The sequence below is a fragment of the Pavona decussata genome, unplaced genomic scaffold (genome assembly GCF_977016875.1).
Source record: "Pavona decussata unplaced genomic scaffold, jaPavDecu1.1 SCAFFOLD_181, whole genome shotgun sequence".
NCBI lineage: Eukaryota > Metazoa > Cnidaria > Anthozoa > Scleractinia > Agariciidae > Pavona > Pavona decussata.
This window is the reverse complement of record NW_028145591.1, coordinates 176,471-188,710: the sequence shown is the minus strand read 5'-3', so window position 1 is coordinate 188,710 and position 12,240 is coordinate 176,471. Positions and strand designations below refer to the sequence as shown.

Sequence of the window (12,240 nt, the reverse complement as noted above, 5' to 3'; positions counted from 1 at the left end):
TTATTTTTTGATGTCCCTTGTTGCAACCACATCGAAGAAATATATTTTAGGTAGTATATTTTGTAACTTTGTTCGCTTTTTTAAGGTTTTATAAGTTAAATGTAACTTGTGTCATGATGAATAAGATATTTAAAAAAAACTGAGTTTTTTGTTATCATTTCCGACCTGTTTTATCGTCTTCGATACCCTTCCCTCTCTGGCTCTCAGGGACGTGAAGAGGTTGCGACGGGATATGAAACCCGAGAGGACGCAGCCTGCGAGCAAGCTCACGGGGGGGTGGGGGCTAGAGAGAAAGGCATAAGTAATGCCAGGAGAGAATGAGGTAAAAGAACATATCCCCCATACATGGCTCTCTTCTAAGGATAGTTTTTTTCAATCTAAATTTAGCGCGTGGCCATACTGCCGGCTATTTTAAGAAAAACACCTGATTGGTCAGTTGTAATGACGTAATTGAAATTTAAGGTTGTTGGTGGCCTTGCTGTTCTAATTTGACAAAAGGTAGGCGTCACGTTCATCGATGAGTTTAAAAATAGTTTCGAAAGCCAACAGAAACGCTTCTGTTTCTCACTGCTAATCATTGAAGCTGCCTTTATCTCTTCAAAACCTACACAAAGTAAGCTCTAAAGAGACCTTTCTAATGTCTGTATGATAAATATTGCCCAAGATATGTTTATTTGAACTTGCTGTTTGAATAAAATCGACAAGCCGCAGCACGAAATTACAGCGGTTACCAATAACACGCGACCTATCGCCTTCAAAAGACTCGGATAAAGTTGCGTTTTGGTGGACATCAATCATAGAAAAGCCGTTGAAATTATTTTGAATTCTGACAAGATTCCAAGGTAACCCGGCAAGAAACTAAGAATTTTACCTCGCTAAAAGAAGGTAAACTTTATTTAAATTGTTTTCCGAGCCAGATCAAGTGGAAGAAAAGGTATTTTTGAATTAAAAAATTTAATTTTCACTGCACGTGATAATTTGCTCACTTGCACGCGTCGCCAATCTGAGCGCTCACAGCGCAGCGAGACTGGAGCGAGGAGAATTAAACGAGAAGAGAATGGGGAGAGGCGGAAAGTAAAGTTCCCGTCGCACCAGCAACGGAAAATTCCGATTGGTCCATAAACAATAGCTGCTGTCAGACAGGTTTGATGTGTAACTGTACGGAAGCCGATAAGGGTCACGAGTTGTCGCTTCCAAGTTGTCGCTTCCGAGTTTTCGCTTCCAAGTTGTCGCTTCCGAGTTGTCGCTTCCGAGTTGTCGCTCCTATTCCTGGAGGGATATCATTCTATTACAATTTAAGAGAGGGGGGTGGGGTCTCAGAAAAAATTTAAGAATCTAAAAGAGCTTTGTTATACTTTGCTAGTTTGCTAGTTTTTTTAATCCCCCCCTGTAATATACTTTTCCAAGTTGTCGCTTCCGAGTTGTCGCTTTCAAGTTGTCGCTTCCGAGTTGTCACTTCCAAGTTGTCGCTTCCAAGTTGTCGCTTCCAAGTTGTCGCTTCCAAGTTGTTGCTTCCAAGTTGTCGCTTCCGAGTTGTCGCTTCCGAGTTGTCGCTTCCGAGTTGTCGCTTCCAAGTTGTCGCTTCCAAGTTGTCGCTTCCGAGTTGTCGCTTCTAAGTTGTCGCTTCCGAGTTGTCGCTTCCAAGTTGTCGCTTCCGAGTTGTCCGAGCTGTACCATGGATTTGAATTGAAGGTACTTCTTTCCATTGAATTGGAAAGAATTTTATTTGAGAATGAATGTTAGCATTTCTCTCAGGTATGGGGTGGAAATGAAAGGGTTGTTGCTGTGAAGATTATCGTATGTTTTGCATACTGAAGCCATGCCCTCCTCGTGTGGTATATTTGTATATAGGCTTGTAACGTCCATTGATACAATGAATGTATTCTTGTTGACTTAGTTTTTTCAATAAAATTGATTAAGCCTGTAGTGTCTTTAAGATAAGACGCTTGTGTTTTAGAAATAGGCTGAAGTAATGTGTCAACTTTATTTAGATTTGACATTCTAGATTTGAGATTGTTGAGCTGTTGCTCTAAATTGGCTGCTAGAGTTGACACTGACTTCTTCACACGTTTGGATGTCAACATTTCAGATCACTAGGAAATTTAGCGATCAACTCGGCGGCTTAGTTGTCAAAGGGTAACAGAATCTAGCAACAGAAGCCCTCTTGTCGGGAAAAGATGTAATGAGGTCTGTAAATCCATTATATTTCAAAGCTTTGTGATAGCGAAAAACTCACTAAGGTGCGGGATTGCAGAATATCAAAATATCACAAATGATTTGATATTTTGCTATTGTTATATTATATTGATATTTTGATATTATCATGATATTCTGATATTCCAATATCACCAGATGCCACCATGATATTTTGATATTATCGTGATAATTCTGATATTCTTATATCACCATGATGTCTTGATATTTTGATATTGTTGTGATATTCTGATATTCCAATATCAGCATGACACATAAATATAGAATATAACTAGTTCTTTAATCCATACGCCGAAACAAGCACGCCGCACATTAATATACCCAGTTTTTTAATCATTGAGCCGCAACAAGCACGCTACACACGAATATACCTCGTTCTTTAATCAATGAGAAGAAAAAAGCATGCTACGCCTAAATATACCTCGTTCAGGAACAAGCACGCTACACATTAATATACCTCGTTCTTTAATCCATGAGTAAAGACTCCAAAGACTACAAATACCGGTAACATTTCTCCTTCTTCCGGCAGCATTTTGCGCGGATAACAATCAGCTGAACTTCTTTAACAATGTGTATTTCAACTTTTAAAAACATGAAAACCAGTTGCAATTTAATCATGAGTGTATCATACCGTCCTTATTCTTCTTGCACAAGCGCATTGCGTATGGGCTAGACAACAATAAGGAATAAGTTTCAACACTGTTCATTCCACTTCATTATCAATCGAACGCATTCACAATTACAACACAATAGTAGATAATGAATAAAAAGTTTCTTTGTATTACATCAGCTTTTTCTTTTTCAACTCATCTTCCAAGTCCCTGTTGAAACAATCGTTAACAAACCAAAACAAAACATTTCTCTTGTACTGGGTCATCTTCCTTGTAAGTTCAAAGTACTGATTTAGGGCCTGATTACATGAGCCGGGCTGGCCCGGTTTGCCAGGCTGGCTCGGTTTGCCGGGATGACTTCTAGCCTTGTGTTATATGAGGCGAGCCAGCCCGGGGCGAGCTCAGTTTTGGCGCGGACTTTGGCGGCAATTTTAAATAGATGTTTTCAAAATCTTTTCAAAGTCAACGATCTGGTCATAGTCACTGTCAATAGTTCCGTAGCACTATTCGCGGATGACACCAAGTGCTACCGTCCCATCACGACGATGATGATGTACGACTACTCCAGGAAGACCTCGATCGAATCACTTTATGGTGTCATGATTGGAGGATGGATCTCAACCAGTCTAAATGTACAGTGATGTCTACAACGAGAAATGTCAATCTAGTGGAAACACCTTACTTACTTTAAAATACACCAGTCAAACGTACTGATGCTCAAAACGATCTCGGGATATTAGTATGTAAGGACTTGAAATGGAACAGTCAAGTACTAGCGGCTGCCTCTAACGCTAATAGGATGCTTGGTTTTATTCGTAAGTCGACACTTGAGGTCAAAAATCAATCTGCTTGCAAAGCACTGTATACAGTAGTGATGAGCAACCTCTCATACAGTTCACAAGAATGGGCCCCGCAGTCAGTCAAACTGATCGAAATTATCGAGAGAATACAACGACGTGCAACTAAATATATACTCTCACTACCCTACAGGACTGGTATCTCGTATAAAAACAGCCTAACACTCACAGGCCTTATCCTTCTGTGCTATTGGCATGAATACTTGGATATAGTCTACACTTATAAATCTATTGTTAATAGTTCTGACACCAATTTTTTAAAATTGGTGTTATATCTTAAAAGATATCTCAACCTATTAGAGTTACAAGGCGTTCTGCTCCAAGTAAGAGTATATTACTAGATATACTACCTAAAGCTAAGACTGTCACGTTCCAGAACAGTTTTTACTCAAGAGCCTCAAGAGCATTTAACACACTTCCAGACTTCTTGAGGAAAATACAAAATCTATAAATGTATTTAAAACTAATTTGAGGGCATACTACCTAGATTTGACTTTAAATGTGTACGATCCCGCAGTACCTCAAACGTTCAAAAGTGTCTGCATAAAATGTCATCATCAAAGCAGATCATTACCTGTATTATTAGTTAAAATGTGTTGTTAATTAGTTGTCAATACTTAATTATTATGCTGTAATTTCATTTATGCAAGGAGTCTCGTTATTGGAACTTACCGTTCTTTGAGTTCTCTCCTGTCAGAGGTTTCTTCCTGTTGTTTTTTCTCCTCTGGCGAAGTTTATAAATAAAATAAATAAAATAAATAAAAAATTGAGGCTACAACTAGAAAGCGTCGACTGATTTTAATAAGCTTAATGGAGAACTTTGCTGCATTATTTTCTGTATTTATGTCCTTCCCTCGGTTATATTACTAAAAACTGGGGTACTGCATTGGCTGAGCTCTGTTTACTGGGCAATAAAGACACAAATGCCATATGGGTCAAAATGGCTATGGGAAAACCCCATAGCCGCTTTAATTGTAATAAACAGAATCACAAAACTAGTGTACAAAATAAGTTTATCAAAAATACTTTCACCACATTGGCTACATAAAAATATTCAGCCCAGTAAAGGTGAGGGCACAAAAAGGCCAAAAGCATCATTGAAAAAGCAATGATGCAGCCCCACCCCAGGCAATGCAGTACCCACTGAAAACAAGAACAGTACCAAATTTGGTGACTAAGGAATAAAGATACTTATTGTATGCTGCCCCTGCAAGACATACACAAGTAACTGCTAAAATAAATGAGGGATTGAAACTGCTGCCCATGAAGATAACTTGAAACCTCTATAGAAATATTGCTGGTCAAGAAAAGTTCTATAGATTAAAATGTTTAACATGGAAAATTAATAACCTGAGAGTACTAATGCATGCTGCCCCTGCAAGACATACACAAGTAAGCCATAAAAGAAATGAGGGATTAAAAACTGCTGCCCCTGCAAGACAATTCAAAAACCCTCTTTATAGAAATACTGCTGGTCAACTCAATAACGTGATTTAGTGCCAATGTATGCTGCCCACGAAAGACATATACAAGTTACCTCTAACTTAAAAAGGGGGTGAAACTGCTGCCCCTGCAAGACAATTTGCAACCTTCTTTTAAGCAACATTGCTGGTCAAGGAAAATATTATACAATGTTGAATGGAATACATTAGTAACGTAAGGGTACTAATGTATGCTGCCCCTGCAAGACATACACTAATACCCCCATCGAACAGATAAGGATAGTAACTGTTAGAAACTCCTGATTCCAAGCCCCTGTTGCTTCTATTGAATCAAATTAAGGCACAAAGAATATACAGCCTATATGTAGCTAGATATTACCTAGTTGGGAAAGTTGGCAATGCGAAATGCTGTTGAGTTCCAATGACCAATCCACTAATTTGTGCCTCAGTGAAGCCCTGTTCGGCTGCATGAGAAGCGGCACCAATTCTAAAACTGTGGCCCTTATACCTAGAAGGGTCTAAATTACAATGAACAAGGGCTCTAGAAAGGAAATTAACAAACATTTCCCTGGAAACTGCTTGACTCCTAGTAGAAACAAATAGTGGCCCAGGCTGATGACCGCTTATGCTTAGGTACTCCAACATTACATTAACCGGACAAAAATTCACTAAACAAGAAATTGTCAAAGAAAAGGTAGGACGATTGTAGCTGTGTTTGTAATTACGAAAAGACAATTTAAGTGCCACAACATGTTATTTTGAATCAACAAGCTGAGTTAGCTGATCAAGCTGCAGAGGCACGTCCGGCTTATTACTCGACACAACAGTCATTTCACCAACCCTAAGGAAGGCATAAAAAGCTAAAGAGCACATGGCCAAAAAAAGAGCTGCATTTTCCCTAAAGATGGCCACCACAGCAGCAGCCTGGACTAATCTGTGCAAAATAGGTAAGGTCAGAGGTAGCCGGCTGTCTAGTCGGAAACCCACCTTCCCATAACCTTTCAACATCTGGACTATAAAGTAAAAAGGCCCGACCTGGAACGATAACGGAACAAGCAAAGTTGAGAAATCCGGTGAGGGACTGGACTTCCCGCAAGGTTACCTTCTTCCTTTTAAGAAAATCTGATATAATGCCTATACACTTGTCAACTTTGTCCAGTGGTAAGCAAGCTTCCATAAAACAAGAATCGAGCTCAAGGCCTGAGCTACCAGTGGATGTGATGGACCAGGAGCAGAAGGTGGCTGTGAAGTTGAATGTGAAATTGGAGGCAGTAGAGGAGCAAGGTTGTTGGTGACCTCTTGCATAACAAGGGCCAAGATCTGGTTGACGATGACACTAGAAAGTACAGGCAAAACGTCCTGACCAGGGCCATTGTATCCAGCAAGAAGCTCTGGTTGACTGTGAGCAGGACTACTTCCATCTGACTGATCTCTGGTGACACCTGCTTCTGAGCGCTGAACAACAGCAGTGGCAACGTGTTGGGTTGATTGAAACTTGGACAACTTAAAGGTGGCCAAAGGTGCTGCCTTTTGCCTTGTTTGTTTAGGAGGCATCTGAAAGGAAAGTGAAAAAGAAAGCCAGGAGCCCTCGAAGTACAATGAAGTTGTGCCTGGTGCATACCACAGTACATAAGGATGAAAACCCTCAAATAGAATGGGATTGAAGCCCGAGAAAAAACAAATGAGGATCAAAGCCCTCACCAAAATAAAAACGTTGATCGAAGCCCAAGTAAAATAAAAGTGAGGTTTGAAGCCCTCAAGGTAATATCGACTTGAATAGAAGCCCAAGATAAAATAAAATTGAGGATAAAACCCCTTAAATAAAGATCAACTTGGATCAAAGCCTAAGAATTAATAAAAATTGAGGATCGAAGTCCTCAAACACACAAATGAGGATCAACGCCCTCACCATAATATAAACTTGCATCAAAGCCCAAGTAAAATAAAAAGTGAGGATCGAAGCCCTCAAAGTAACATTAACTTGGATCGAAGCCCAAGAATAAACAATAATGAGGATCGAAGCCCTAAAACTAAGATCAACTTGGATCGAAGCCCAAGAATTAATAAAAATTGAGGATCGAAGTCCTCAAAGACACAAATGAGGATCGAAGCCCCCACCATAATATAAACTTGATCGAAGCCCAAGTAAAACAAAAAGGGGGGATCGAAGCCCTCAAAGTAATATCAACTTGGATCGGAGCCCAAGAATACACAAAAATGAGGGTCGAAGGCCTAAAATAAGATCAACTTGGATCGAAGCCCAAGAATAAATAAAAAGTGTGGATCGAAGCCCTCAAAATAAGATCAACTTGGATCAAAGCCTAAGAATAAATAAAAATTGAGGATCGAAGTCCTCAAAATAAGATCAACTTGGATCGAAGCCCAAGTAAAAATAAAAAGTGAGGATCGAAGCCCTCAAAATAAGATCAACTAGGATCAAAGCCCTTACCATAATATAAACTTGGATCGAAGCCCAAGTAAAACAAAAAGTGGGGATCGAAGCCCTCAAAGTAATAGCAACTTGAATTGCAGCCCAAGAATAAACAAAAATGAGGATCGAAGCCCTCAAACTAAGATCAACTTGGATCGAAGCCCAAGAATTAATAAAAATTGAGGATCGAAGTCCTCAAACACACAAATGAGGATCAAGGCCCTCACCATAATAAAACTTGGATCGAAGCCCAAGTAACAATAAAAAGTGAGGATCAAAGCCCTCAAAATAAGATCAACTTGGATCGAAGCCCAAGTAAAAATAAAAAGTGAGGATCAAAGCCCTCAAAATAAGATCAACTTGGATCGAAGCCCAAGAATAAATAAAATTGAGGATCGAAGCCCTCAAAATAAGATCAACTTGGATCGAAGCCCAAGTAAAATTAAAAAGTGAGGATCGAAGCCCTCAAAATAAGATCAACTTGGATCAAAGCCTAAGAATAAATAAAAATTGAGGATCGAAGTCCTCAAACACACAAATGAGGATCAAAGCCCTTACCATAATATAAACTTGGATCGAAGCCCAAGTAAAACAAAAAGTGGGGATCGAAGCCCTCAAAGTAATAGCAACTTGAATTGCAGCCCAAGAATAAACAAAAATGAGGATCGAAGCCCTCAAACTAAGATCAACTTGGATCGAAGCCCAAGAATTAATAAAAATTGAGGATCGAAGTCCTCAAACACACAAATGAGGATCAAGGCCCTCACCATAATAAAACTTGGATCGAAGCCCAAGTAACAATAAAAAGTGAGGATCAAAGCCCTCAAAATAAGATCAACTTGGATCGAAGCCCAAGTAAAAATAAAAAGTGAGGATCTAAGCCCTCAAAATAAGATCAACTTGGATCGAAGCCCAAGAATAAATAAAATTGAGGATCGAAGCCCTCAAAATAAGATCAACTTGGATTGAAGCTCAAGTAAAAATAAAAAGTGAGGATCGAAGCCCTCAAAATAAGATCAACTTGGATCGAAGCCCAAGAATTAATAAAAAAGTGAGGATCGAAGCCCTCAAAATAAGATCAACTTGGATCGAAGCCCAAGAATAAATAAAAATTGAGGATCGAACCCCTCAAAATAAGATCAACTTGGATCGAAGCCCAAGAATTAATAAAAAGTGAGGATCGAAACCCTCAAAATAAGATCAATTTGGATCGAAGCCCAAGTAAAAATAAAAAGTGAGGATCGAAGCCCTCAAAATAAGATCAACTTGGATCGAAGCCCAAGAATAAATAAAAATTGAGGATCGAAGCCCTCAAAATAAGATCAACTTGGATCGAAGCCCAAGTAAAAATAAAAAGTGAGGATCGAAGCCCTCAAAATAAGATCAACTTGGATCGAAGCCCAAGAATAAATAAAAATTGAGGATCGAAGCCCTCAAAATAAGATCAACTTGGATCGAAGCCCAAGTAAAAATAAAAAGTGAGGATCGAAGCCCTCAAAATAAGATCAACTTGGATCGAAGCCCAAGAATAAATAAAAATTGAGGATCGAAGCCCTCAAAATAAGATCAACTTGGATCGAAGCCCAAGTAAAAATAAAAAGTGAGGATCGAAGCCCTCAAAATAAGATCAACTTGGATCGAAGCCCAAGAATAAATAAAAATTGAGGATCGAAGCCCTCAAAATAAGATCAACTTGGATCGAAGCCCAAGTAAAAATAAAAAGTGAGGATCGAAGCCCTCAAAATAAGATCAACTTGGATCGAAGCCCAAGAATAAATAAAAATTGAGGATCGAAGCCCTCAAAATAAGATCAACTTGGATCGAAGCCCAAGTAAAAATAAAAAGTGAGGATCGAAGCCCTCAAAATAAGATCAACTTGGATCGAAGCCCAAGAATAAATAAAAATTGAGGATCGAAGCCCTCAAAATAAGATCAACTTGGATCGAAGCCCAAGTAAAAATAAAAAGTGAGGATCGAAGCCCTCAAAATAAGATCAACTTGGATCGAAGCCCAAGAATAAATAAAAATTGAGGATCGAAGCCCTCAAAATAAGATCAACTTGGATCGAAGCCCAAGTAAAAATAAAAAGTGAGGATCGAAGCCCTCAAAATAAGATCAACTTGGATCGAAGCCCAAGTAAAATTAAAAAGTGAGGATCTAAGCCCTCAAAATAAGATCAACTTGGATCGAAGCCCAAGAATAAATAAAAATTGAGGATCGAAGCCCTCAAAATAAGATCAACTTGGATCGAAGCCCAAGTAAAATTAAAAAGTGAGGATCGAAGCCCTCAAAATAAGATCAACTTGGATCAAAGCCTAAGAATAAATAAAAATTGAGGATCGAAGTCCTCAAACACACAAATGAGGATCAAAACCCTCACCATAATATAAACTTGGATCGAAGCCCAAGTAAAACAAAAAGTGGGGATCGAAGCCCTCAAAGTAATAGCAACTTGGATCGAAACCCAAGAATAAACAAAAATGAGGATCGAAGCCCTCAAACTAAGATCAACTTGGATCGAAGCCCAAGAATTAATAAAAATCGAGGATCGAAGTCCTCAAATACACAAATGAGGATCGAAGCCCTCACCATAATATAAACTTGGATCAAAGCCCAAGAATAAAGTCCTCAAATTAAAATTATCTTACGTCGAAACCCAAGAATTAACAACAGGTGGGGATCGAAGTCCTCAAAATAAAATAACCTTGGATCGAAGCCCAAGAACAATAACAATTGAAGGAGCAAAGCCGTTTCCACAGCATAAACTAGGACCAAATCCTTCAACATTACATAACCTAGTATTGAGGCCCTAGAAAAAATTAAACACTTGTTGAAGCCCAAACACTTAAAAACAAAGAGGGGATATCAAACAATAAAAGGAGTCAAACTTGGCGCCGCAGAAGCGTGACCCACATAAAATAACTTAAAACAAAGGGATAAACAGGCATTTAAATAAAAACAGGGAAGGTAATGGCTAATTAAAAGGTCAAACAAAAGACAAAGCCTGTAAAATGGCGGCACGATAACTACGATAAAAACGATACTGTCCTAAACGATTAACGTGAACCCCATCGGCTAACAATAACTTTCCAGCCTTATTATAAAAACCCTAGTGCAACCAACAAAAAACGTAAGGAAGGGGCGCTAAAAGTGAACGAACTAATTCATTGCAGACGGCCACCTTGTCGTTGAAAGCACATGGCGAACGACGCGGGATGACATGACAAGCAAATATCGCTTTTACCGAAAAGCGATCGTGCAGTAAACGAACCAAAACTTCGATGGAAGCAGCTATAAGCGAGTGCTCCTCAGTAGAAAGATCATTGGTACCGATTTCTAGGATAACTATATCCGGGAGTAAGCGAGAAACTATAACAAGATCGTAAGACCAAAGCTTAGGGACATTGCAGCCGCCATGCCCCGACAAGCTAACACGTGCACGGCTTGCAAGATTAAAATCAACGAAAGAGTGACCCCAAACCAAAACCCGGGGCAAGTCGGAAGACATTACAGCGGAGAAAAGACAAGGAAAACAAAATATGTTACCTTTCAACGTCCTTTCGCATTAAAGTAGCGAAAAACTTTCGACGTCCTTTCACACTGAAGTAGCGAGGCAGAATGAGACATAACTCCGGGTCCCCACGCGATTTACAATGCGCTCTATAGGGGGTACAAAGGAATGCCCCCAACCACTCAACCTGTCCTGAATCGATAATTACTCATTTTTGTCTAAAATTCATATTAATTGAATGAATAACACAACTTCTCGGGTAGGGACATAAAAACTCTATTTGTAAACAAATATTTCATTTATGCAGTTCCACAGGCTAATGTACCTTTACATGCTATATAGAAAGAGGAATATAGATTTGGTGGTGGCCCACTTTGCTCGGAAGAGAAATTTAATCCTGAGGAAATGCAAGGACTTGAAACTTCGACGGCTCCGTCGCAAGCAACGTTCAACATGGTTCAACAACGGAAGAACTGATCAGTGGTGGAAGAATATGTTTACCGGGGTATCACCGGAAGAAGACTGGAAAAGAAATTTTAGAATGACCCCGCAAGAATTCGACGACCTTTGCGAACAACTACGACCCCACATCAGTCCAACTCCCCAGAACCACTTCTAGATCCTGCTGTTACAGCATTTAATACTGAAACGTTGTCGCAATTCCTTTATCTTTACCATTACCCTGGAATAACCTTTCTTGATCATAGCTTTTTCGTTCTTTACTATATTAAACAGCTCTTCTTTCTCCGATTCCTCAATTTTCTCCGGAATGGGAGAAGTGGTTTCTGGCCCAAAGAAGCTTACATCGATAGGGCAGTCCACGTTGCGATATTCCATACTACTTTTAAACTGACCAAGCCAACGAAGAAGGTCGTCAATCATTCCATTCGTCCACTTAGATTTTGCATTCGTAGTGGAGGGAACAAGGGCATCAGTGAGCATGCGTAATGATGTTCACGCTGTCATCGTGCCGATTCAGTTAGCCGGGCTGGCTCGGCAAGCGCGATTACATGGAAAATTTTCAGCCCGGTTAGCTGGGTTCCCGGCAACGCAATTAATTTGAATTTTCGTGTGTTTAACCGATATGTCGAGATCCCGACAAACCGAGCCAGCCCGGCTCATATAATCAGGCTCTTAATCTTCGAAAGTCCTGTTCGTAAGATTCCGTATTCAC

The 12,240-nt window shown here is 39.6% G+C and overlaps 2 protein-coding genes and 2 pseudogenes across 2 annotated transcripts in view; 2 read left to right on the top strand and 2 right to left on the bottom strand.

The window, feature by feature from the left end:
• Positions 1–12,240, top strand: part of LOC146463032 (uncharacterized) — a 31,992-nt gene that overhangs the window by 7,604 nt on the left and 12,148 nt on the right. The window lies entirely within an intron of this gene.
• On the top strand, positions 2,654–4,431 carry LOC146463036 (uncharacterized; annotated as a pseudogene).
• Positions 5,500–6,222, bottom strand: LOC146463035 (uncharacterized; annotated as a pseudogene).
• LOC146463034 (uncharacterized) lies at positions 6,222–7,303 on the bottom strand. The gene has a single exon (XM_085084916.1). It carries the CDS (start codon positions 6,676–6,678, stop codon positions 6,259–6,261), a length of 420 nt encoding a protein of 139 aa, XP_084941042.1. The 5' UTR covers positions 6,679–7,303; the 3' UTR covers positions 6,222–6,258.

Excerpts from the sequence above, each read along its gene's own strand:
- LOC146463034 (XM_085084916.1), bottom strand. The coding sequence starts at position 6,678 with ATGCCTCCTAAACAAACAAGGCAAAAGGCAGCACCTTTGGCCACCTTT.